At 38.0% G+C, this 27,631-nt stretch overlaps 2 protein-coding genes across 16 annotated transcripts in view; both read right to left on the minus strand.

Moving 5' to 3' along the window:
* Window positions 1–426: 426 nt before the first annotated feature.
* LOC124398149 lies at window positions 427–1,926 on the minus strand. Its single transcript, XM_046868202.1, has 2 exons — window positions 1,579–1,926; window positions 427–1,485 (listed from the first exon to the last, which is right to left on the minus strand). The coding sequence occupies exons 1-2, from the start codon at window positions 1,819–1,821 to the stop codon at window positions 838–840; spliced, it is 891 nt and encodes a 296-aa protein (XP_046724158.1). The 5' UTR covers window positions 1,822–1,926; the 3' UTR covers window positions 427–837.
* Window positions 1,927–7,568: 5,642 nt separating this feature from the next.
* LOC124398484 (transcription factor 4-like) overlaps window positions 7,569–27,631 on the minus strand; it is a 146,547-nt gene continuing 126,484 nt past the window's right edge. For 6 of the 15 annotated variants that reach the window (XM_046868733.1, XM_046868729.1, XM_046868726.1 and 3 more), the window contains 6 exons: window positions 27,264–27,485; window positions 20,838–20,970; window positions 17,816–17,978; window positions 14,217–14,446; window positions 13,427–13,559; window positions 7,569–12,055 (listed from right to left, as the gene is read on the minus strand). In XM_046868733.1, the coding sequence (XP_046724689.1) occupies window positions 12,007–12,055; window positions 13,427–13,559; window positions 14,217–14,446; window positions 17,816–17,978; window positions 20,838–20,970; window positions 27,264–27,485 (930 nt within the window). In that variant the 3' untranslated portion in view covers window positions 7,569–12,006. Of the gene's footprint in view, window positions 12,056–13,397; window positions 13,560–14,216; window positions 14,447–17,815; window positions 17,979–20,837; window positions 20,971–27,263; window positions 27,486–27,631 lie in introns of all 15 variants that reach the window. The other 9 variants (XM_046868737.1, XM_046868730.1, XM_046868736.1 and 6 more) reach the window with 3 other exon arrangements.

Consider the following 27,631-nt stretch of genomic DNA (forward strand, 5'->3'; position numbering starts at 1 on the left):
ACATTAATACAATCCATGCCTCTAACATTTTTTCATACACAATTATTTTATATATCAACACATTCTTTGTCACTAACAGCACTTTATTCACACACACACACACACACACACACACCTTATACATTAACACTCCTTGTCACCACCAACACTTCTTTTACACATGCACACACAACTGTACACACAAACACTTCCTCCTACACTAAACACACTACTGATCATCACAACATCTCTACATTAATCGCATCATACATTAACGCAATCCACCTTTACAATTCTTACTTCTTTCACTCCACTTATTACACCAACATGCCTGTCGCATAGTAACACAATGCTTAATATACCCCCCCACACAGTCTGTCAAACATTTGCAAGTCTTCCACACTTTAACCCAGTCCTTAATATTACAGTTTTTTCTGATTGCTTAAGCACATTTTTTGTAACTATTGGCTATTTTTGCAAAACTCTACACACAAATAAGAAAACCTTTCACCCAATTATCAAAACATTGTAGTTCTCTTGCAAAAGCGAACACAGCTAGATTAACTCTTCACACCTTCGTAAAAATGGTGTTTTCGTATCAAACAGTAAACACAAGCCATCATCTACTAAGCACACAATGTGCCAACTACACACTGATGGTATGAATACAAAACACATCTGGCTTTTGCTTTCTCTGTGTACAGATGTCAATTTAAGGTCATACTTTTGTCATAGTGTCATGTAAACATACAAGGATCCAAACTTCAAGTATTGGTGTTTATTCACACTCATCAAAACCAAGACAAAGTCAGAACACAAAATAGTAATTTCACAAAAAAAAAGAAAAAAAAAAGACAATCAGCCTACATCATGTCGTCTTTCTGGGTCCGGCCACAAAAATTCGTCCACATCGCATGCAATATCCTCCAGTCCAAGGCACCGGGGAAAACATCTCCTTGAATGCCATATCCAGGCCTGACATGATGCCTGGTCAATATCTCCACATGCCTCCTCCATTGCCTGTAAAAGGGCTACCTGTTGATGAGGATGACGGTCGTACACTTTCCAGCGCCAGGCAGAGAAGAACTCCTCGATGGGATTTAAGAATGGAGAGTATGGAGGGAGGTTGAGTGCCATGAAGGATGGGTGGTCTGTAAACCAGTTGCGGACCAAAGCAGCCCTATGGAAACTAACATTGTCCCATATGATGACATATCGGGTATGCTCTGGTCTCTGAACAGTTAGCATGTCATGTAAGGTGTCCAGGAATGCAATAATGTGTGCAGTGTTGTATGGGCCTATGGTTGCATGATGGTGAACAACACCATTTTGGCTTATAGCTGCACACATGGTTATGTTACCACCACGTTGTCCTGGGACATTGATGATGGCACGGTGTCCAGTAATGTTCCTGCCACGTCTCCTGGTTTTACTGAGGTTAAAACCGGCCTCATCTACAAAAAGTAGCTCATGTCCCATTGCATCTGCTTCTAGTTCCATCACTTTCTGGACAAGACAAAACAAATGCAACACATCAGGCCCATGCACAGCACTACAGTATGCACTTCCAAATTCAGAACCAATGACACTATAGCTTACCTGCACATAGTCATATCGCAGTTGCTTTACACGTTCTGTGTTTCTCTCGAAAGGAACTCTGTAAATTTGCTTCATTCTTATTCTGTGGCGCGCAAGTACACGACTTGCAGAAATGCTTACACTGTGTATATTTTGAAAGATGGTGTCATTATCAATTATGCGCTGCTGTATTTCGCGCAGTCTTATTGCATTATTGGCAATCACCATGTTCACTATATGGGTCTCTTGCTCTGGAGTGAACATTCTTCCTCTGCCCCCAACATCTGGACGTCTAGCAATTCTGTAAAGTAACAATTTCAGTATTTTTGCATGTATGGTACTGTTGTGTTTCTCATTAGAGTATGGCAGTGCTACAAAGTTCTCATTTCGAAATGTCCTAATGATGCTTGCCACAGTGTAGCGGCTCAAATTAGTCTGAACCCGTTGGCCAGCTTCCCTCAGGGTCATCCCATGGTTGATGACATGGTCCACTATTGTAGCTCTGATGTCATCAGTTATTCTATTTCTTACTCTTCTTACCCTTCCTCTTTCCCCTCCTCGTCCTCTTCTTGCTTCTCCTTGTCCTCTTCCTCTAACTTCCTCTAACCCTCTCTCTTCTTCACCTCCACGTCCTCTCCCTCCAACTTCTTCACCTTCACGTCCTCTCCCTCGGCCTCCTCGGCCTCCTCGGCCTCCTCTGATTCTCACTCTTCTCACTCTTACTGCTCCTTCCATTGTACTCCACACAGACAGCTTACCTGTGGCTTATTTATAGTGCTTAGGCTGATTGCAAAGTGAACTAATTATCTAAAACAGTTTTCACATGTGAAAGTGTGCCAGACAGTTGGCAAAATAGTGTTAATGATAGCCATACATGTGTATAATTTTGCTAGGAGTGTGTTGGAAATTTGGTAATTGAGTGTAAACAGTGAGTTGTGTTTAAAGTTCTGCAAAAAGAGTGTTGTGCAGTGAATTGTGCCTACAGTTTTGCAAAGTGTGTGTTACAAAATTGCAAACTGAGTGCAAAGCAGTGTTTGTGCTTTTAGTTTTGCAAACTCAGTGAGTGGTTTTGCTATACGTATTAATAGTTTTAGAAATTGTGCTACAAGAATCACGATTAGCGCTTAAGCATTCAGAAAAAACTGTAATAATCATATTATATATATATATATATATATATATATATATATATATATATATATATATATATATATATATATATATATATCAGTGTAAATATGTAATATAATATTTTGATAGAATAGAATAGAATAGAATAGAATAGAATAGAATAGAATAGAATAGAAGCACCTCCACATTATCACACCTTGAGAACCACACATTCAGGAACTGTTTGTATGTCTAGCAAAGACATGGTGATTAGAACCAAAAATATTAAATATAGACTTAACAGATTTTCACTGATCTAATGTCCATTCCTTGTGTTTCTTGTTTCAAGCAAGTGACTTCAGCTTGTTGTTCTTCTGAGGTAATAGTTTCCTTGCCGCAATATGACTGTAAAGGCCTGACTCAGGCAGTCGCCTCTGAACAGTGAAAGTTGAAATGTGTCACCCACTTGAACTCCAAAAAACATTTATGTTATTTAGTGGTTTTTGTGGCTGGTAGTTCTAATAAACTTATCCTCGGCAGCAGAGGTAGCTCTTGGGCTTCCTTTCCTGGGCCGAACCTCGTGAGAGCCTGTTTCATCATAGCATTTGATGGTTTTCGGAGACTGCACTTGGGGACACATTTAAGGTTTTTGAGATTGAGATTTAGTGTAGACTGACCTTCAGTTCTTATTGTAGTGATTGACTCTTATTTTTCTTTACTTATCTAAGAATTTTTTTTTGGCATAATATGGATTTGAACAGTAGTTGTAGAAGCACTACCTCTTCCTGAAACACTTTAACTAGCACGTTTCCTGGTTTGTTTTGTCTTTGTTTATATAAAAAAATCCTCTCAACAGAATTTTAGGATGACGGTATCTTAAGTTAGTACTTTAGCAAACCAATGTTGATTTATTCATTGATAGAAACTCAAAGCCCTTTTGTACGTCGCTCTGGATAAGGACGTCTGCTAATAGGGCTATTGCCTCTGTACTCACCCTTTCCTGTGCACAAGACAACTGATGATCTAATGCACATTAAGAAGGCAATTAATGACACAAATGAACTCTTGACAAGGCACACCTGTGAACTGAAAACTGTTCCAGGTGGCTACCTCATAAATCTGATGAGAGAATGCCATGAGTGTGCCAAGCTGTAAATAAAACAAAATGTAGCTACTTTGGAAACATTTTCTGGGTTATTTAACATGTTTTTGTTTATTACGTAATTTGAATGTCTTCAGTTTCAATGTTAAATGTTACAAATAATAAAAATAAAGTGGAAAAAACCACTAAAGATGAAGGCGTTTCCAAACTTTTGACTGGAAGAGTATACTTATATACTATACTACAATATGAATTAGCAAATAATCCAGACTGCTCTGGTATATTCACAGTGTTTTGTGATATGTGACACTTGATTTTATTTCCCTGCCCATTACAATGTTCAGTATTCATTATGCAATACTGCCTTATAAAGCTACAAGAAGAGCGTCCAGCATTTAGTCATTTTATTTCTTCTGCTTCATTCGGCTGCTCTCATTAGGGGTCACCACAGCGGATACTAATTCAGTTATGCTATTTGACATGCTTAAATTGAGCTCAAAAAGCACCCAATTTGAAGTGTGTGGAGAAAGAGATAGAGGACAGGGGCATTGGGAGAGGAGAGAAAGTAGGGGAGGAGTGGACAGGTAGAGGAGTAGCAACATACGTAGGAGGGAAGGCATTTAGAAAATGAGAAGCAGTTTAAAAAGGACAAGTAGGTAGAGAATTATGTGCAGGTGAAAAAAGAATAAAGAGGTAGAGAGTGAGATGCAGGTGGAGGAGGAAGAAAGCTGTAGAGAGTGAGATGCAGGTGGAGGAGGAAGAAAGCTGTAGAGTGAGATGCAGGTGGAGGAGGAAGAAAGCTGTGGAGAGTGAGATGTAGGTGGAGGAGGAAGAAAGCTGTGGAGAGTGAGATGCAGGTGGAGGAGGAAGAAAGCTGTAGAGATTGAGATGTTGGTGGAGAAGGAAGAAAGCTGTAGAGAGTGAGATGTTGGTGGAGAAAGAAGAAAGCTGTAGAGAGTGAGATGCAGGTGGAGGAGGAAGAAAGCTGTAGAGAGTGAGATGTAGGTGGAGGAGGAAGAAAGCTGTAGAGAGTGAGATGTAGGTGGAGGAGGAAGAAAGCTGTGGAGAGTGAGATGTAAGTGGAGGAGGAAGAAAGCTGAGGAGAGTGAGATGCAGGTGGAGGAGGAAGAAAGCTGAGGAGAGTGAGATGCAGGTGGAGGAGGAAGAAAGCTGTAGAGAGTGAGATGTAGGTGGAGGAGGAAGAAAGCTGTAGAGTGAGATGCAGGTGGAGGAGGAAGAAAGCTGTAGAGAGTGAGATGTTGGTGGAGAAGGAAGAAAGCTGTAGAGAGTGAGATGTAGGTGGAGGAGGAAGAAAGCTGTAGAAAGTGAGATGTAGGTGGAGGAGGAAGAAAGCTGTACAGAGTGAGATGTAGGTGGAGGAGGAAGAAAGCTGTAGAGAGTGAGATGCACAATTGTTGGCCCAATTGTTAGTTGCATATATATATATATATATATATATATATATATATATATATATATATATATATGTGTGTTTGTACTAGGAATTATAGCAACTATGATTTCATAGTTTGAGAAGCAAGCAGATGAAATATTACTCTAAACTTTAGAGCAATCAAAAATTCAGCTTTTTTCAATATATAATGTTTAAGACCAGTTATGGTATTTATTATCCTGACTACACCCAAACATTTTATAACAAGTGCTCTATCCTCAGGCTTTTATACAAAACAGGCAACATACACGCATGTAACCTCTGTTGAATGAGTAATATCTGATGTCATGCATTTGTAGGGGCTTGTTGCATAGAGAGTGCAATTCCAAATAACTCTGTTAAATCCACCAGACAGAAATTTGAAATGTCTAACTTGGACAATTCACACAATACGTCTTCCAGATAAATGACATCTGGTCGTGTTCTTGTCCCAATATGTTCTTCCAATAACAGTGGTGTTTATCAATAACACAATATCCAGATCATGTGAAATCATTCCTGCAAAGGGTTTAATATCAGGTTATAAGGCTACAATAAAATTCAATGCTATCACCCATTTACTGAAACTTTCCAGAATGTGATGCACGATTCCAATATCTCACCTTTTTAATATTATCTGCATACTGCATAAACAATTATTGGGACAAGGTGCAACAGGCAATAGACAGGTAGGCGTGTTAATAGGATTAGTGTGCTTGTAAATTGCTGGTTTTGCTCACACATGTAGAAAAGCAATGATATCACTGACATTATTGAAAAGCAGTAGCATAGTTTCAAAACTACTTAGAATAACAAAGGCTATGAAGTCATGGCTTCTGGTACACACACCTTTCCTGTCATGTGGAAAAATGAGTGAGTCAGCTAAACCCCTAATTCCTAAAACCTAAATCTTACATTCAATACACTGTCTGGCCAAAAACAAAAAAAAAACAAAATAAAAAACAAGTACATAAGGTCCTTCCATTGAATAATTACTGCACTGATGAACATGTTTCAGCTGGCAAACAGTTTAACCTTGTGTGACCAAGACATATCCTGGTCAAGGAAAAGATATAACTGTTTTAGAAATTTTAAATTATTGACCTGCAGCAAGCAGAGAAAACAGCAAAGGAAATTGTGGAAAGTACTACAATTTGGTTCTGTCCAAAGGATTATAAAAACCTGGAAATCGCTTACATTTTTAGTAAAAATCAAATCATACAAAACCAACAGTAGAACTCACTGCTATGTGTGACAGTAAAAGTATGCAGAGTCTGAAGAGAACTTAAGGGATTGCAAGTAAACATCTGTGCAGCTTTAAGAAAGCCACCTAGCATAAAGCTAATTGGAAAAACAGGCTTTCATTTGCTAGGAAGCATAAACATTTGACTTGAGAGATATAGAAAAGGCCAAGTGGTCTTATGAGTGCAGATTTACCCTGTTCCAGAGGGATAGGCACATCAGGGTAAGAAGAGATGCAGATGAAGTGATCCAACCTTCATGCCTAGTGCCCACCGTACAAGCCTGTGGGGGGAAATGTTATGATCTGGGGTTTACAGCAATGAGGTCAGCTGACTACCTGAATATACTGAATGACCAGGGTTTTCCATCACTGGATTTTTCCTTCTCTGATGGTACAGGCATATTCCAAGATGATACCAGGATTCACTGGGCTCAAAATAAGAAAGAGGGCTTAAGGAGATCATTTTCACACATAGATTGGCCAGCACAGAGTTCAGACCTTAACACTATTGAGAATCTTTGGGACGTGCTTAAGAAGACTACGCAGTGGTCCGACTTTCCCTTCATCAACACCGGATCTTTGCGAGAAATTTATGCGACCCTGGATGGAGTCATAGTCAAATGATGTCACAGCGAACACACGGAGTATTAAATGTATTCACTGTGGATGCACTGAAATGCAAGCAGCCTTACATACACATTATTTGGAGAAAGGTTTGTGGACACCTGTGTTTTTTGAACATCCCATTCCACATTTAGTCCTCATTTGCTGTTATACCATCTTCCAGAAGGTGTTTGAAGTGTGGTCATTGGGATTTGTGCTCATTCAAGGGTGCAAAGGATCATAAAGTCAGGATCGTCCACTCTAACTCATGTAAACCATATCTTCATGGAACAGGTTCGGGTCTCCTAGTTCAACTGAAGGAGAAAGTACAATTGTGTGCCTCCAACTTTGTGGTAACAGTTTGGGGAAGAACCACATATGACTGGAAAAGTCAGGTGTCCCAATACTTTTGCCTATATAGTCTTTTATAAACTTAAACCCTAATTGACTCTACTATCACAAAAAAAATCATTTATTTGGAAAGTTTGCCGGTGATAATAAAACAGTAGCCATGTAAGCGGTCAGTTATAAAAATGGCACATTTATTGCTACAGAATGGTCATGTACATGACTTCATTGATTAACTACAAGATGAAAACCGACAGGCAAATGGCCGAGGATGAGCTGGCTCAAAGAGAAAACTCCAGCACACAATCCGTTTACACACTGATACTAGTCTTAAAACAAGGAACAACAATAACAATGACAATAATAATTATAATATAATAAACATAATTCAAATGGAAAAAGGTAATCACCAAAAAAAGTAAGAAATGAAAATGAATATAAACAAGAACACAACAGAAATTACATAAAAAAATGATAATAAAAGGCTTGAGGCACACAGCCACACGTTTAGAAACAAGGTGTAACTGTTATATATGCTTAAATGGGTTTTGAAATCTGCTCAGGTTTTTGATGGATCCGCTTGTCCCCTCATTTTCACACCCTATAGCTTCGTCTGAGTAACAAACAAAAAACAATGTTAAATATTAAAATAAAGTATGCTTTTATTTTTTTTTATTATTCTTTTCACAATATTCCCCCCCAAAAAGTATAATAATGCAGTTGGCCAGTTGGGCTGGTTATCATGTTCCTTTCTAACTTTATCAATATTCCTGATATGGAACGATTGCCCCTGCAAAAAAAATGAGCCAAATATAATATGTTTAATTTAGTACTCATTTCTTGTGTAACAATAGGGTGTGCTAGTCTGATATTTATAGCAAAAAAAATCTCTAGAGAAAAACATTGTCGTATAACAAAAAGCCAGGCACTGGTATACGGGAAATCTTTGATTATTGTATTGTCATGTAATTGCATCACAAGTAACAAGAATGAAAAAAAAAAAGGCATTATAATTTGTTTGTACTGTTACATGAGTGTAATACTTTGAAATAAACGTTTAAAACCACATATACTTTTGGGAGATAATTGACAGGCTTTTTTTTGTCTCTGATCCACGCACGTGTTCATTTTGCAGTTGTTTTGTGCTTGTTCGTAAGTGATTTTTTTTGTTTATTTTTTAAAGTTTTTTTAAAGGTTGTTGCATGAATTAAGAAACTTCAAACTGAAAAGAAAACCATCATGGAAGACTCCCAGAAATGTGCATATGACAAGTGTCACCATTCAATTGGAGTTTGGGGAGGGTGGGGGTCTGGGAGATGAAGACAAATGGAATAGGTTTGCATTTTCAGTGGTGAAGTCAATATTTGTTCCTAATTTTTGGAAAAAATTAAAAATAAAAATAAAAGAGACAAAAATTGTAGATTATTTTCATTGTTCCACTGAAATCCTCCAGCTGGAGTGCAAGATACTCTTCTCACCCTGGATTAAGACATTTCACTTTTGAGTAATGAAACTTTAAATACTGGCGTTTTTCTTTTTTTTCCAGAGTGTATCTGGCAGTGACAAAGTGTTCAGATGCTTTAAAAGAAAAAATGTTTGCGATGAAGGTAAAGGTAAGTGGTCAATTGGAGAACACTGTGCACGAGTTTGTTGCTTGTGACATTCTGTAAAAAAAAATAATTTATACATCATGAACATATACAGTGAGGAACTAATCAGAAATTAATTGGAAAATCTGTGGCACATTTTTTCTTTTTGCTTATTTCACTAACACTCCTGGGTATCAAAGGCTTGCCCTTGCGAAAAAACAAAAAAAGTTCTCATTTCCATCATATCCTTGAAAACAATTCTCAATTCTTGGTGCTGATTCTCTGATGAAACACTGCAGTAAAAATGCATTGGAAAGCAAAACAAGCATGATAGAATGAAGAATATAAAAAAGCAATCCAGATGTACCAGAGACAATTTACACAGGAGAAAAAAAGCGAGTTTAATAGCTAATGGCAAATGTCTGCTTCGAAGCACCATGTTCAACTGAGTTAAGTCAATTATTCTGTTCTTCAGTATTTTACAAAAAAGACCGAACTCTTGTTGATTACTGACGTGAACAGACAGCAGTCATTTATTTTAACAGTTGGACGTGTGAGAAAAAAAATGCTGGGTTTGAATCTAAAACCGTGTTACTCTACCAGCTGCAGTAACCAAAATGACATAAACCCTGACTATTTACACACATCTCTTCAAAAATGTACAATTAATCATGGCAATGTCGTGATCATAGAGATTGAGACAATTATTATATACCTTTGTTTTCCAACCTCCTGTTTTCTTCGGAAAAAAGAAAAATGTTCCCAGGAATATAAACAATGTTTTTTTTTTCCTTAAAAGAAACAATTTTTTCGAAGCTTTTTGACCTCACTACAATTTCAAATGTGACACTTTTTTTTAACACACAGAGTTACTGTTACTTTTTCGCCTTTTAACAAAGAAAGAAGGAAAGAATGAAAAAAAAGAGAAACCGATACAATTTTTTTTATCTAAACACAAAATAACAACAGTCTACATGTAAAAATATAACTTTTACATACACAATTTCAAAATAATGGTTTGAGTTTGCATTTGTTGCATAAAATGTACAAATGTCTGTTTCGGTAGCCAGCCGGGCGAGCTGGGCTCTGATCCTTTTTGTCCTGCAGAGGCTTCCGTACTGTCGCATGACACATCGGATCACTATGGAGTCACATCTCACTCTTTTCTTTTTTTTTTTTTTTTTTTTAAATGAACACTGATGTATCGCAGCGCTCCAGGAAAACAAAGAAACAAAAAAACCCAAAAAGAAAAATCAGAAACCATTCTGCATCAATCTCTCCTTTTGAAAACAACACTTTTTTATATATTGTATATATTTCTACATTTATATATATTGATTTTCTAATAAATTTTTTCCAGTTTCAGTGCCTCGTGTTGATTGGAGAAGGAAAAGAAAACACAGAAAAAAGCAGGAGCCGCTGTTGAATCTCATACGGCTGAACACGTTTTCCCCCTTTTTCTTTCTTTGTTTTTTTTTTTTTTTTTTTTTAACAGAAACCAAAAACAGACAAAGAATAAGAGATAATTATAATTTTTTTTAAAAAAGAGAAAGAAGTCATTTTTACACATACAACCACACATTTGTACTGAAGACTACAGCGGCTCAAGGACAAGCCAATATTCATAAAAAGCAGGTAATAAGCTATTATACAACGCTTGATAACAGACGTGTCAATGGAAAGTGTGAGCTTCGAGGGAGAGCGGGGTTTAAGGTGAACTCGGGGGCAGGACTGAGAATCGTATTTATATATCCGATACTCTGTCCAGGACACGCCTTCTAATTACATATAGGCATACAGTACATTAAATACAGTTTATCCAAAAAATACGTTTTTTTTCCTTTTGACTTTTTTTAAATCCCAGGCTGCAAAACACCTGACTGCATAGACCTAATGACTAACGATTCTCCCTAAGCTTGCATCCTAAAAAATGTTTCTGATAACGTCCTTCTCGCACTGTGTGATGATATGAACTCTAAAAGGCACGTTGGTACAAGTGTAGCGTGTTTAAAATTGCATTTGCTGGGGGGAATGACAAGGAAAAAAGACAGACAGAGAGAGAGAGAGAGAGAGAGAGAGAGAGAGAGAGAGAGAGAGAGAGAAAGAGAGAGATAGAGACAAAGTGAGAGAAAGAGACACAGAGAGAGAGAGAGAGAGAGAGAGAGAGACGTAGGGCAAAAAGAAAACAAACCAAATCATCAAAATAAATAATAATAATTAAAAAAAACACCACTGGTTCCGACAAGGAGAGAGAGTAGCGTTTAAAATCTGCACTATAACATTATCTACACAAAGCATTTTCTCTGTAATAGTCAACCATTCTGTAAGATAGAATCAGATTTATGTGCTGGAATGACCTTTGAAGTTGTTTAAAATCTCCATCTCACCTGGGAGTTTGCTGGTTAAAAAGTCATTTCTTGTCCTGCTCTACTCACATGCTGTTTTTTTTTTAAACACACAGTGGCGTCTCGTTGAACCGCTGTGCTAGAAGTACACTTTTTTTTTTTTTTTTGAATGAGTGTTATTGCAAGTTTTTACACTAGTTTGTAAAAGTGTACACTGTTGTTGCGGCTAACTCTCCCTCTTTCCCGTATTACATATTTACTCTCTCGGAAAGAGAAAGGTTGTCCATGATACGAAAAAGAAAAAAAAACTCCCTTAAAAACAACAGATTTTTAGTAGAACCCATAACAGCTCTTTTCCAACCTTTACATCATGATATGTTTAAAGAATCCCCAACCATTTGCACATATTCTAAATAATAAAAAAAAAAAAAACAAACAAACAAAAAAAAAGATAAGAAAAAAATTATAATTAGTTGGGAATGTTGAAAAGGAGAGAAGATTTTTTTTCCCCATAGCCAATGCACATGTAAGGTTACTATGTAAAAAGAAGAGAGAGAAACATAAGGGATCATGGAGAGGAATGAACAAAATAAGGTGACTCATCAGAAATCTGATTGATTGATTGATCTGGTCAGATTTGATTGTTTAACAGACTTCCAGGACAGGAAGTGATGTCGTCAAAGAAAGTGGTCGCTCATCATTTTCATAAACTCTGGCAGCTTTGACCTGAGAGACAAAGAGAACAAAAGAAAAACAGATAACTTTTAATTAATGACACTGAAACTTTATTTATGCGCTCAAACACACAAGCAAATCCATGCTTTTGACGATACTTGTGATGATTAGCTGCGTACATGTTTCTGATTCTTCAGAATCTGAATAATGTTTGAAAAGGTTGTGTCAGCAATGTACTGGAACACAGATGCAAATGAAAATGTAAATGTTTTAAAAAATATTAATTGAGCATGAATTATTTGAAGTAAGATAAAACGTGTATCTGTCTGTAAATAGATGTGTACACAATTCTAGTTTTACTTAAAATATGGTTCACATCCCCAATTGTACAATTATTTTTCATGTAATGCTATAAATTCCTATAACTACAATAGTGAACCAGTTATAACCGGTTTTAAAGATCTCTTAATGATTTGACTTTTAACTATTTCAGTATCCAATCAATAAAAATGATGTAAGCTTGGTTCTTAACTCACTCAGGCTTATTTACTGTTATATCAACTACAATATCACTATCTGTATATTATGATTAAGTTATTATCTTACCATTACTAAGATATACTGAGCATACAACTCCAACCTTTGACTCAACATCTCAGCAAACAAAGTTCAACATTCCTGACATTTTCAAATACTATCTAAAGTACTTAAGGAGTTTGCTGTCTGTTATCTCTGTCTGTCTGTATCTCCTCTTAGCAAACACACAGGATATGGACTACAGCCAGTAATATCTAATGTGTGTGTAGCAGGTTCTGGCCCAAATCATGCCTAAAATGTGGTGTTTTCAGCCATATTATGTGAGACGTTCCATGCTGTTATGCAGGATAGATGAAAATGCTAAATGTATGCCATCACTCATGTGTTATCTGGTCATCAAACGTATTGTATAGAAGTACAAACAATATGTGGATACAGTTCTAAAGCTCTGTTCTATATTTACTATAACTATAACTTTGTAACACATCATAAACATTCATAGACAAAAAGAAAATCGACCAGCAAAACCACACTGCAAATACACTTACTGCCAATCTGTTGTTAAAATGTACCCAGAGTTAAATGAGGATTAGGATTATATCAAACTCTATTGTTTTTGCCATTCAATAATGTTGTTCCAATCAGTTGAAGAAAATAGCTATATTTATTTTCTCACCCTTTCGTATTATAAATCTGGTTTTGTGCAGAAAAAAGTGGAAAACAATTTTCCCTTTTTAATCCAGATGCAAATTTTTTTGTTTGTTTGTGGAACCAATTTGAGTTCTTTATTTTAATTTTTTATCAGGTAAGACGGTACACATGAGCAACAGCAGATTAGTGTAAAGTGAAATCTGACCATTTTAGGGAGGAGGTGTGGCTTTTTACATTTGTCCCATTGGATTGGAGGCATCGCTCATGCTGTGGTGAGCACCGCCCATTGAAAGGGGCGGAGCATCCGAGGACCCTTTCTCCTCTTCTCGCCTTTTTAGACATGCTGCTTTTGGATTCAGGTTCCTCTCTGAGGAATAAGCATTTGCGCACACACACACACACACACACACACACACACACACACACACACACACACACAGTATTACATAGGTATTACAATGGACCCTGTGTGCAAGAATGTGCATTTTACAACAGGCTACATAAGTGACATAAAGTTGAGACAGTGCCATCAAGTGGTTAGTTGTGACACTGCAGAGGAAAAATACAAAATAAAAGGACAATTCGGGTAACGAAAAAAGCCTTAACCACAAAATAATGCTACAGTGGAAACTGCAAAAAAACATTTACAACTAGTTAATGCAATATTATTATAATAATAACATAAATCAAATTATGTAGTGTAAGTGAGAAATGTAAATGGTTTTATTTGTACAAAGACAAAAGATGACGTTCAAATCAATGAAGAAAGTGTTAGCATGTGTATGGATTTATACAACAAACACTACGGAATGAAAAAAAAATAATTTTAATATTAAGAATGGCAAAATGACCTAAACATATCTGAAGACTGTGACATAATAGTATCTGTTGCTGGTCTAAGCCCAGTTGAACTAATCTGAATGTGATTAAACAGTAAAATTAAATTAAATGTTTTTTACAACTGTCTGTGAACAACAGACGTGCATTTTGAGAGATACAGAGAGAATAGTTGACTGTTACTGACCTCGGACCTGCTGTTCAAGACTGAGAATGACAGCGACGGCCTGGTGCAGAATAAGCAGTTTGGTCTGTGGTTTATCACTTTTCAGGTGTAACTGCACCATGCGCCCAAGCTCCTTAAACGCCTCGTTAATGTCTCGCACACGGAGGCGCTCTCGTGCATTATTCGCCATCCGTCTCTCACGCTCACGCTCGATCTTCTGTTCTGGAGTCAGATCCTCATCATCATTGTTGCTGCAAGTATGAAACAGGAAATGACCAGGAAAAGACAAAAGTTATAGAAAAGGAGTCCAATACTAAAACTCTAAAGATTTGAGGAATTGTTCAGCCTGGGAACACTGAGATACATGTTTAGTTTAGCTGTCAGTCATTAAACCAACAATACCATTTGAGAAGAATATTTACATAAGAACGTCAAATTTGAGTTGTTGGAATATTTCTTTAATTTATTTTTCCTATTGGTGAATTACTCAAGTGGGAAGAGTTTTTCCTTCATTAGTCATGACAGAGTTTTACAAAGAGTGAGCAAAAAGTTCTTCATTCACTTTACCTGATGAATAGAACACACACTTGTTTATTTTGTGTTCACAGTGAATTTGGAGCAGTTTTTCCATACTGCCTTCTATTTACATCTGCATTTAAGGCATTTGGGAGATACCCTAAACCCATTCAAAACCAGTTCAAAAGCAGATGAGAACCTCTCATTCATCTTCACGACTGCTTTGAATGCACTGACTGGAACATGTTTAGGGAGGCTGCAACCAACAGTAACTTCACAGACTTGGAGGAGTACACATCGTCAGTGACCAGCTACATCGGCAAGTGAATTAATGACATGACCATCTCTAAGACCATCACCACATGCTCCAAAAAGCAGCTGTGGATGACTGCAAAGGTGCGTGCACTACTAAAGTTTAGAGACACCACCTTTAGAGCAGGGGACAAGACGACCTTAAAAACAGCAAGGGCCAAACTGTCCTGAGTCATCAGAAAGGCAAAGCACACACCAGAAGAATCCACGGCCACTTACAGGACAGCGGAGACACCCGTCGCATGTGGCAGAGCAACCAGGAGATTACAAACTACCAGACAACTTCACCTGCCTGTGATAATGACACCTCCCTCCCAGATGTGCTGAACGACTCTGCTGAACGACTTCTTCACCCGTTTTGAGGTGCAGAACAACTTAGTGGCACAAAAGACCTGCCCTCCCCCCAGTGACCAGGTGCTCTTTCTAACCACTTCTGAAGTGAGAAAAATTCCATGCAGAGTTAACCCACGAAGGTCTGCTGGACCAGACAACATTCCTGGCAGAGTGCTCAGGAAATGTGCAGAACAACTAGCGGATGTCTTTACTGACATCTTCAATGTCTCCCTGAACCTTTCCTGCGTGCCTAAACACTCATTGTCCCCGTGCTAAAGAAGACTACATTCTTTTGCCTCAATAAATATGGTCCCGTTGCACATCAAGACCCAGCTACCACCCTCACTGGACCCCATGCAGTTTGCGTATTGTCCAAAACGTTCTACGGACGATGCCTTCGCCACGACCCTCTACCTGGCCCTCACCCACCTTGACACTAAGCACATATCTACGAAAGCTGTTAATAGACATCAGTTCAGAATTTAACACAATCATCCCTTGAGAGATAATCTGAATCTACTGGACCTCCCTCTGCAACTGGATCCTGGACTCCTTGACCTCAGCACCACTACACTAAGCACTGGGAGCCCTCAGGGCTGCGTGCTCAGCCCACTCCTGTTCACTCTGCTCTTTCATGTAGCAATGCACAGCTCACACTACTACTCACGTTTGCTGATGACACGACCGTGGTGGGTCTTATCAGCAAGAACATTGAGTCAGCATACAGAGAAAAGGTGCAACCACTAACAGCCTGGTGTATAGCCAACAACCTGTCTCTGAACGTTGACAAAACTAAAGAGATGGTTGTTGACTTTATTGTTGAAAGCACAGAGTGGCCATTCTCCCACCATCAGGAAAGAAGTTCTGAAGCATTCAGGCCCTCACATCCGAACTATCCAGCAGTTTTTCTCCTTCAAGCCATTAAGCTCCTGAACACACAGAACTAAACTGGAACTGAAACTCACATATACACACACTTACTCAACTGTGTGTTACTGAACTGCTACAAATTACAAATTAAACACACACTCAACACTCATTTCAATTCACACACACCCATGTCTTCAACACCACCCATATTATATTCTTATTTTATTATAACTATATTATAGTTATACATGCTGTTTTGCACATGTGGCTTAGGTCAGCAAATTACCCACAGTCCTCCATGCTGTTTTGTTTCCACTATCTCATGCGTCATGCCATACCTAAGTACCCAGGCTGAACTTTTCCCTTTACTGCTCACATACCATGTAAGACAAGCTAGTGCAAATGGGTGGAGCTACCTACAGTTTAGTACAGACCCCTGATTGAACTGGCTAAACAGTGATTACAATGTTTTCTAGATGGAATTATTTTTACCCACTTCCTATTATTAATAAGTTTAAACTTTTTCTTAAAATAATTCAGGTGAAATCTATAATATTTTCCCAATTACTTAGTTTGCTCCATAAATAAGATAATTAATGGCTTTCTTAAATTGTCTAATAAATTCTGCATTCCAACATCTCAGTGTCTCAGTATAACATCTTCCTGCTAATGGCAATAAAAACCTCACGTTATCATCGAATGAAATGTGTGGTTTAATTTAAAAATTATGTAATCAATATCAGTAATACTTCTCTTGATAACCATGACTGGTCACCAGAGAACATATTTTTATGTTTCTTTGAAGGCAAATTGACACTCATATATCTTAATTAACACACTAAATTAAACACACTAAATATTACATGTGTAAGAATCCTCATAATTTTATACCAGAATGTAATCAGTTCTAGTTTACTGTTACTGTCTGTATTACTGTTAGTGTAATCATTTTTACAAGACAAGTGTTATTCAACATAAGAAAAACATCCCAACATAAATTAAACAATAAAAAAAACAACAACCAAAAAACAACAACCAAAAAAACACTAACTTAAAACAAAAAAAACGACATGAAATGCTGACTCTCAGGTTGGTGTCAATTATAATTGAAAAATCCAGGTGAAAAACTACAAACTCACTTTTCGTATATGTGGAGTTTATCCTGGAGATGTTTGGGAATATTTTAAGCATTTTGTCTACTCTACTCTAATGTGTGTGAGACAGCTAAAACTCGGCTCAACACCGAGACAAACTGGGAACAATTCTGTGCTCATTTTTTTGAGAAAATACACTGTGTTGTGTGATACTGTACAAATTACATTTACAAAGGTATGTTTTCTACTTTGAGTCTTTAATTAAATAATTAAGTACAGCAGTAATCTGAGTCCACTACCAAACACTTAATGATGCTATAATATAATTGTTCTGAGTTTTTATATTATTATTATTTATTTATTTTTTATTAATAGCTTTCCATTTGGAGTTCCTTTCTCTCTTTGCATTTAGCTGTCTCGCACGACATTTAGGTCACTTCATCAAAATCCAGTAAAGGAATTAAATGAAATGAGCACTCAGCTTTAAAAGTTTACCTAGATAATGACCTATCTATAGCTTTCAGCTCCTTGCTGTCCAAGTCCTCCTTCTTGGTATCCAGAGGTTTGGTGTCCTGCAGGTTCTCATCTCCCTCGTCCTCCGATTTAATGTCTGAGCTCACTGAAGATGCGCTCTGGCCCTGCAGTCCACTGGAGAGCGCTGTGGAGAGGGAGAGAAAATTAAGTACATTTACCATGAAGCTTGATAATGTTGTGCCTTTGCATTAGGTGTTAACATTTAGTGTATCAATGAATCAAGTGTTCTGAGAGTAGAGACCAGCAGGAGAACACAATCGTACTCTGAAATAGTAAAAACAGTGTACAAATGTTATTACACAGCAGTTATAGTTATACATAGTACATGCTTTATAATACTGAATAGCAGAATATTTTTTCTCAGGTTTACAATACCAAACTATACATTTTACATTTTATGTTAAAAATATATATTTTTTATCAGTTATCAAAAGAAAATAATTTGTTAAAAGATTTTTAGTGTTTAATCCTCAGACAAATCAGGAAAATCATTAGTTGTTTTAATCATTACATTTCATTAATTTTTCCTTTGACATAGAAACAGAAAAGAATATAAAAACTGTAACTGCTGAAATAAATTATTTCACATAATTAGTGTTTGGTCAATATAGAGCATCCTCTGAAGGAAAAGTGTTAGAATATAACACTATGAAGTAAAAATCAGCACATATGGTCGTTTTATTTTTAGAAACGATGCTTTATCATACCCAAGGTCAAACCGATGAATACAAATGATACAAAATCAAGACAAAGTTCCATGTGAGCAGGTAATGAGAATGTATTTTTGAATGTATTTAGATGTGTTTAAATGTATTTAAATGTATTTTTATGTATTCTGTTAGACACAGTATGCACGATAGCACGTGTCAGCAAAATGCCTCTACTAAGCGCTTGTACTCTTGATGTGTTTTTGCTTGTGTGAGCATCTATTTGTGCGACAGATTTTCGAGAGGACGTCCAATCCCTGTGGGGTACAAAAGGCCTATAGACCCCAACCCACCTCTGACTCACACACTCTATTACTTGAGTCTAAAAGAAGAACACTGCCCTCATTGTTCAACATCACTGCCAGAGTCTGTATGCACCTCACACTGTCTCTACAACACACACTGGAAGAGGGAGACATTAAGAAAGACAAATTGGGGGGGAACCCTAATGGAAAGAAATTCAGAAAAAGCGACAGAGTGGGTACATTGAGTTTGAGAGAAAGAGAAAAAGTAAGGGATGAAGTGAGAAAGTAAAAAAGATAGCGACTAGTATGTTCAGCGAAAAACAACAAGCAAACATGATTTAAATAGAACATTCCAAGATATCTAACAACAAAAGATACAAAACCAACAACAATCCGACACCTGTGACAACTTGCCAACTGTAATGATATATTTTAAGCACTAGTCTATATTGCACTAGTTATGATATTTCTGCTAATTTTTCATTTGACACCTGACATAATCAATATTAATATTGTACGGAGTTTCATTTTCGAAGAAGATGTTTGTTTAACATTTATGGAAAGAGTGACAGCAGAGGGGTTCCAGTTTCCTTGCACTATGACCAGATGCATTTGTATGGCATTAACTTGAAATAATAATAAAAGAAGTTAGTGATGGAACTACTTTTTGTAGCTGTTTTAATGTAAGAGATAATAATAACTAAGTTGTTTTCTGAATGTTCCACAACATTAACATTATAAACGTGAATAAAAATAAAAGAAAAATATCAATTGTTGCTAATTTACAGTTTTGCATGTTTGATTATAATTATTGATTCCTCACAGAAAAAGGTTCTTTCAGATTGACACACTTTCTCACACTTTTACTGTGCATTCTGTGCATAACTGATGCCTTATTGCTTTTTTTTTTCTCTGCTAATAGCGTTTCTATGCTTCGACAATATTGTACACGGCAGGTCAACAATGCAAGCTGCATAATAACTGAGTTGCGAGTGTCTCTGGGATAAAAAGAAAGACATAAGGAGAGAAATGGAGACAAAGAAGAGTAGAAGGGCTGGTTCCTAACAGCTGGAGCGAGCTGATATGAAGGAGAAAAGCAGGCAGAAAAACAAACGAGTGATTGTGGAGTAAAGTCTTTCTCTCTCTTTGGCCATTTGAGGCTCTAATTGATTTCTCTCTCCACACCATGCCTGGGCTGTGGGTTCTGGTTAGGATGTGCAATATTCAGCCAAACCCACAATTCACTCTGCTACCAGGAAATGACCTCAGCTGGAACTAATGCCAGTACTGGGAACTTAAACATGGACCAAAATTTGGTGGTAAATTCCTCTCGCGTGCTGCGAGGCAGGATGCTAAACTGTGGTACACACATTGTGAAGAGCAGCCAGAGCGTGGACGTTCAGCATAAAGAGAGACACCATGCAGGAAATAACTTAATCCTCACTGTCTCTCCCTTTCTTTATTCTCTGCTTAGGGAAGAGAAGCATAAGTATATTAACATGTGCTCCAGAAGCTCCCTTCGCAGTTCTGCATCTTCTCCCCCAATTCAAACATGCATGCTTTATGAGAATAGAAACAGGTGGATGAAAACCCCTACTTATTAAATGGACAAAGCCAAACCTCAGTGGTTTTTCAGTGTTCTATTCATAAAGTTTGTGTTTTGCTACAGCAGCCGTGTGTTATTTATGCTGCTCTCGTCTCCTTCTCGCTTACGACTCACTGCTACGTTTACTTTTATTTTAAATTTTATTTTATAGTTCTTCACACCTCATTAAGCCCTTGGCTTGGGCTGCCGTGGCCCGAAGGCTTGCCAAGGACTTGCTATTTTTTTTCTTCTATTTTGTTTTAAAAGGAAGTGTTAACTTCTTCCAACAAGGCCAAATTTTATGCCTCACTGCCTCGCTCATATACAATCAATTCAGTCATCTTTTATTGATTTGCAGCTTGTTTCTTTTTTTCACTGTGTCATAATTACTCCTTTTCTTCGGTGGATTGGGGATTGTGTAAGTGTGTGTGTGTGTGGCGTCTCACCCCGGTACGGATCAGGCTGATTGAGATCTGGTGAGGTGGCAGACTGAACCGGCAGCTGAGGAACGGGCACTTGATTGGGCACAATGGAGTGAGCACTACGCAACCCGACTCCCTCCTCACGATGAGACCCCACCTACACAGAAAAGCACAGAAGGAGTTTTAACCCAAATATTAATTGAACAATTTAAACAATACCATAATCAATATAGATTCATTTATTCATTGAGTAATAATATATATTACAAATGTATAAATATGCATTTAAAAAACGTTCACAAAATTTCACAGCGCCATTGCCCTATAGAGGGCGCCATACCCCTGTGTATCTTAAGACACACACACACACACACACACACACACACACACACACACACACACACACACACACACACACACACACACTAGTGACAAACACACACAGAGGAGCTGCTCAGGCAGGTAAAATCCAAAGTGATGTCCCACGATGCCGAGCAGCGCTTCACGTCCATCTGTCCTCTATCATGGCCGCCAACACAACTGACAATTATCTTAATGCCCATATGCTTAATTGTGAGCTTCCTAATTCCCCCGACACGTTCATCTGATCCGGCAGGAATTGTGATTTGGCACACATTCCCCCCCCCCACCACTTACTGCCTCTCTCTTTCTGCTTTTGTTTTATAGATTCTGCCATCTCTCTCTCTCTCTCTCTCTCTCTCTCTCTGCTCACACTGTAATTCCTGTTAAGCCTTTGACAGTGAAACTCTGGGATGTCACTGGCTCGATGCAAATATCAGAAAATGTCGCTAGCTTTGCAGGGAATATAACAGTGAGGGAGCAAGAGAAGGAAGAGTGTTCACTCTCTCCCAGTCTGTGTTTGTTTTTAACCCCCCCCCTCAATGCTGCTCTTTCATCATGCCGAAAGCCCCAAATGTAAAATGGCATCCTCCTGGCTGCGGATAGAAGCACTTGGCATACATATTTAATAAAGGGTTTTATATTTAAAAAGTAAAGTCATTTAGAATGGTGATGAGGGGGATGCTCTCCCACTGCACCTCTGCCACATGTGCCACTGTTCATCACCAAGCAAAACAAGGAAGGGTGCAAAAGAGAGAGATAGAGAGAGGGAGAGAGAAAGGGAGAGAGAGAGCGAGAGTGAGAGAAAGAAACAGAAAGTAGGATGGAATTTTTTTTATATTTCTACATTGCAAAATGGCAATTCATTGGGTATAATATAAAAAAAAGGAAATTAAATAAAATAAAAAATTAGGTGTTTAATGGTTGAAAAGAATGAGGTAAGTAATAAATGATTACAGAAGCAGATAATGAAATGTAAACGTTGGATAGATTCAGTGCTAATGTTGCAGGTAATCTCTGCCTTTACATTCGGCAGTGTGCTTTTAGAATCTCTTTTTTAATGGCCATTTCTAGTGTTCATATGATGTGTGGTTTGCAATGACAGCTTTCACTGACGTGCAATTATTACTTTACACACCTGTATAAAAGTACACAGTGCATTTATTAATCCCGCACTTTCTTTCTTCGATTGTCACAAAAATCCACTGTATTTATTATGCATACAAAATACTAAAACATTGGATTTTTCATGTATAACTGTCTAAGCTTCTGCATTCTTATTAATGATTCTGATCAATCACAGACAGGCCTCATTAATTGCTGGTATTTAAAAAAACATAGAAAATAATTGGTGTTAATAAGCAACATTTTTACATCTCACACTCTACCAAAGCCTACAACATACCTCGCTCTCCTCTTGAGAACTGCATGGCCTCATTTATTTATGTTTGTACAAGCGTGTACATGAGTGTATGCCTGTGTGTGCGTGTGCTACCAAAAGTAACAAAAGATGTAGTGATTCGGACCCATTTGGAAAATAAATCATAACTTTCCTTTCTGTGGGAATTTGAGCCCTCCGAACCTTCACTTCCCCCCCAGCTGAGCTAATTAGTGGTTAGCCGTGACCGCCGTGGGCTGGAATGATCACACACCAACGAGCTCTTTCACACACCGTTTGTGTGCGTGAAATGAGAGATGGAGACCAGGCCTCCCACTGACAGCACCTTTCAGCATGTGAGCATGCACACACACACACACACACACACACACACACACACACACACACACACACACACATAAACACACATTTTTGTCAAAATATCCTTGTGAGGACCTTTAATCGACATCATTATTAATGCCACTAATTAATGTTATGCCCACAAATAAATCAGTAACACTTTATCAGGCAGCTACTGCCACAGTGACATTATAACACATTCATAAGCACTCCTTACATTTTTTTTTTTTATAAAGCAATACTGGAGAATATTTAAAAGGCTTTCATCAAAATTGGATGCAACTTTGAAGGTTTTAGGCAACAATGAGATACTGTTGCTGTCATAATTTAACTTGCAAGCTATCGGCTCGCTGTTACTAAAAGCATATATATATTTTTTTTTTTTTACTTTTGATGACCATCCACTGACACAATTATTTAAGTCTGTGTGTGCACAAATGTGTGCATATAAAGGCAAAAGCTCCTTTCACACTTTCAGTTTCTCCAGATAAGCTAGAAATAGTTGTGTACATGAATGTGTTAATGTAGAGAATTATAGTCCTGACCTTCTGTTAAAGAAAGTTTCGACTGTGATGGTGAGAGTGTGTGTGTGTGTGTGTGTGTGTGTGTGAGTAAATGCTTTCAGCATCTCTAGATTAGCAAGATGAACAGCTCTATATACTGGAACAATCAGACTTCCTTTCACAGGAGTCATCAGTAGCTCCCTCTCTCTGCATTTGTGTGTGTGTGTGTGTGTGTGTATATACACGAGCTTTCATACATATAAAAGTAATTATTAAAGTATTTAAAAACAATATTTAAATTATACATTCTATTTTAATATATTAAAAACAACTAAATTTCTGTCCCAAGGCAGTGGGAGAGTATGTTCTGCTATCTATCAATGTGCCTCTCTCTTTCTCTCTCCCCCTGTTCTAGCTGCACCCTGCTCTCAGCATAGCGTTCCCATGATTTCATACACACATACACAAACACACACACCCAATCTCTCGTTCTTTCTCCACAGCTGTTGATCCGCTCATCTCTGGAGACAAACAGAAACAGAAAGTGACTATTAGATCTAACACAGGCAAAGAGGTTAGCGAAGGAGAGAGAGAGAACAAGAGCAACGGGCCAGGGAAAAAGAGAAAAGAGATAGCAAGAGATCTGTTTCTAATGTGCTGCTTTTTGTTTAATGTCACCAGTTATTCATAATAATAAGTACACTGGGGAGATTACAATGTCGATTAGTCTGTTCTTTTTCTGTTTTCCTGGAATTTCACTATCTTTCAACTCTTTTAAAAAAAAAAAAAAAAACACAGCCCTCCACAAACCCCTGTGGACAATTTAAAAAATGTGATCAGCGTTTTGTGATCAACGTGTGAAGCACAATTTACCAATACTCACATTAACATTGCTGCATCTCTACCGTATGTCTACAGTGTGACAGTAACAGAAGGACATAAGTGATATAGGAAAAAAATATTTTTTACAGCATAAAGCGAGTTCAGATGAGATTTGTCTGTATTTGCTCTCGAAAGATTTTAACAAGCTTTGGCACTGATTCCAAAAAGTGCCCCTTTTGATAAGTATTACAGAGCGATTAGGAAGTACTAATGCGCACATCTGAGTGTGTGAAGCTTAGAACCAGGCCTTTAACATGCTTACAACAAAAAGCTTTTCTCTCTAATACAGATTAGCCCCAAGAGTGTTTCACGGTTAGCACATCACCTACCAGCTAAAGTGCAGTAGCCGTGTGTTTCTCTGTGTGCAGAATAAAAAATCTAAAAACACAAACACAGCTTATATAAATGGACGTATGTCCTGGTGGGTCAGTGGGTGCCTGTTTGTGCATACTAATAACATGTATGTGAGTGTATGTATTGATGAGCGTCTCAGGGTGCATTTTAAACCATTAAACAAATCCTACACACAGGTATGTTAGGCAGACGTCAAATGTAAATTACATCTACTCGATTAGCCTGTACGCAAGAATTTTAAATTGTACTATTCTCCACCAACCAATGCACAGTGAGTCTGTGTGCTCTAACATTCCTCCTCCTTAAACTAAAGGGAGAACATAAATCTTCTACCCATGATCCTGCCCCCCCAACTCCTCTTTCTCTATCTCTCCATCATGCGAGCACCTGCTGGCTGATGACCTCAGGGTCTCCAACCATGCAGAGAAACACGAAACAGCTGTTTTTTAGAGGAGAGCAAGAGAGAGAAAGAGAGCGAGAGAGAGACAGACATAGAGAAGGAAAGTAAGGAAAACATAGGGAAAGGGATGTCGATGCGAAAAAACGAGCTGGTAACAGAAAAGAAGATATGTCATGAGAATGTGCCTGAGAGAGAGAGAGAGAGAGAGAGAGAGAGAGAGAGAGAGAGAGAGAGAGTATTTCTTTTGTAATATGTATTTTATGTGTACATAAACAAATAAATAAAAAACCTACTCTATCTCTCTATCTAAACTCTAACGTTTATTGTGTTCTCTTCATTGTATTCAATTCTTTATCACGTCTTATTGCCATGGATGTTACAATATTACTGAAGCACTGAAACAACAGACATTTTCTATACATATAATAAATATAAAAGCGCAAAAAAAAAAAAACCTCCACCGACAATAAACACAGGGCCTTTTGCACTGTATGCACAGTTTCTGCTCTGCACAGAGCCAGGATTTCTTATACCGACCCATGTCAATCTCTCGTTCCTTCATACACACATAGCCGGACTTTGAGTGAATCATATGTAACTCCGCATTACATTAAACAGATGTAGAACAGAAGGACTCACTGCTTGTGTTACATCATGAGCATCGCTCACTGAGCTCATATATATTAAGCAAAAATACCAACAAATTTTCTTTCCGTACTATTCTTAAGCTAATGGCTGAATAAATGAAGAGCAGTCGACCTCTGAAAGTGTGTTTATGCTGGTTAGAAAGGAGTACATAAAGGAAAACAACTGTTTACAAGTTATGGTGAAGGTCAGTTTCCACACACACACACACACACACACACACACACACACACACACACACATAGTGACTCATGTTTAACTGTTTTCTGTCAGGGTTCTCATACCAGGTGTGTTTAATTGACATGCACACACACACACACACACACACACACACACACACACACACACACACACACACACACACACAAAGCCAAACACACATGCACACAGGGAAACACTAACAAACAACTATACTTTTTAGGGCCCTCCTGTGTTGGTAAATGCTTGTAAAAAGGCAAGGCCATGTTTGGTTTTCTGGAATAGAGCGTGTGTGAGACTTTCTGAGGTAGTGCTGAAGTGGACATGGAGTGCTCTCTCCCTCTCTCTCTTTCTCTCTTTCGCATCCTTTGTTCTCAGCGCATGCCGAAAGCTTTTATGACTTGTTTCAAGAATCAAAACCAAACTTAAATATGGGAGACATTACTGCAATTCGCCTTGATGTTTTCCTTTCAAGTCTTCTACTTTCCCTTTCCTGTCTTACTCTCTGCTTCCTTTTTCTTTGGTCCCTTCATCTGTCTCTCCCACCCTTCGTTCATTTTTTCCTTTGTTCCACCTCACTCTGTTTGTGTCTGTCATTTCCTGTATTTGGTTTTGGTCTGTTGGGTGTTAGTGATGTGCGGTGGTCACATGATGGCTACAGCTTCAGCATCCAATCCTCCTCCTCAAGATTTACCCACAATCCCTCATGCCAAGATGTCTAAATGTTCAGATATAGACAGTACATAGAGAAAAAAAAATACACAGCTGATACAAATACTAGCGAGTAAGAAAATGGAAACAATGAGCAACTGAGAACAGAGAAGTTGGAAAAATAAAAAAGAGAAGGATGGAGAAATATGGGGCTGATAAAAAAAATTAAGCAAACTAAAAATACAGCAAAACCGAAACAATGAAAAAGTTATTAGGTAAAAAAGTGGAAATGCAAAGACAAAAAAAAAGAAATTAAAAACATGAAGAAGAACGACAAAGAGACAGATAGAGATAAAGAGCTTGTTTGGATTACGGAACCAGTTTTACACACATGGTAATAGTCAGGCCTTGTGTTCTGCTTGCTGCCTTGGAACAGTGTATGTTTTAGTTTTCTTTCCTGTCTCTAAATCTGTCCATCTTTGTCTTTCTTTCTGATAGTGTGCCTCTGATGTAGACAACCTCTTTTCCTTACAAGACTGAGAAAAAAAAAGAGAGGGAGAGAGAGAGAGAGGGAGAGAAAGAGGGAGAGAGATAAAGATAAAGATAGAGAGATCCTAGACCTAGAATTGATCTAAGGTTTCGGGCAAGATAAGCACAAACACACACAGACCCACATACACTCACACACACCTATCCACAGCGCAATTATAAGCTCTTACCATGAGGGAGTGTCTGTTGGACGGCAGTAGGCCGGTGCCGTAGCTTGTGCTCAGGCTGCCCATAGCTCCGTTGTGGGTGTGTGAGTGTGAGTGTGTGTGTGAATGCGAGTGTGTGTGCGATGGCGTGATAAGGCCGTGCAGGTCACCATGGCCAACCGCATGCCTCTGAAGGACATGAATCGCATCATCCAGTCTCTCCAGACGATCCTCTATACGATTTTGCTACAGAGAGAGAGAGAGAGAGAGAGAGAGAGAGAGAGAGGGGGAGAGATTATGCAATTAATTCTATTCTATTATGTTCAGTCTGTTTTACTAACCCTTGAAAGGAAAAACAGAAAAAGGAAAACTTTATGCATCCACAATGATTT

The sequence above is a fragment of the Silurus meridionalis genome, chromosome 15 (genome assembly GCF_014805685.1).
Source record: "Silurus meridionalis isolate SWU-2019-XX chromosome 15, ASM1480568v1, whole genome shotgun sequence".
NCBI lineage: Eukaryota > Metazoa > Chordata > Actinopteri > Siluriformes > Siluridae > Silurus > Silurus meridionalis.

Coding starts and splice junctions, on each gene's coding strand:
- LOC124398149 (XM_046868202.1), bottom strand. CDS start 1,821: ATGTTCACTCCAGAGCAAGAGACCCATATAGTGAACATGGTGATTGCC. Junction 1,486..1,578: donor TGCGATATGACTATGTGCAG/GTAAGCTATAGT, acceptor TGTCTTGTCCAG/AAAGTGATGGAACTAGAAGC.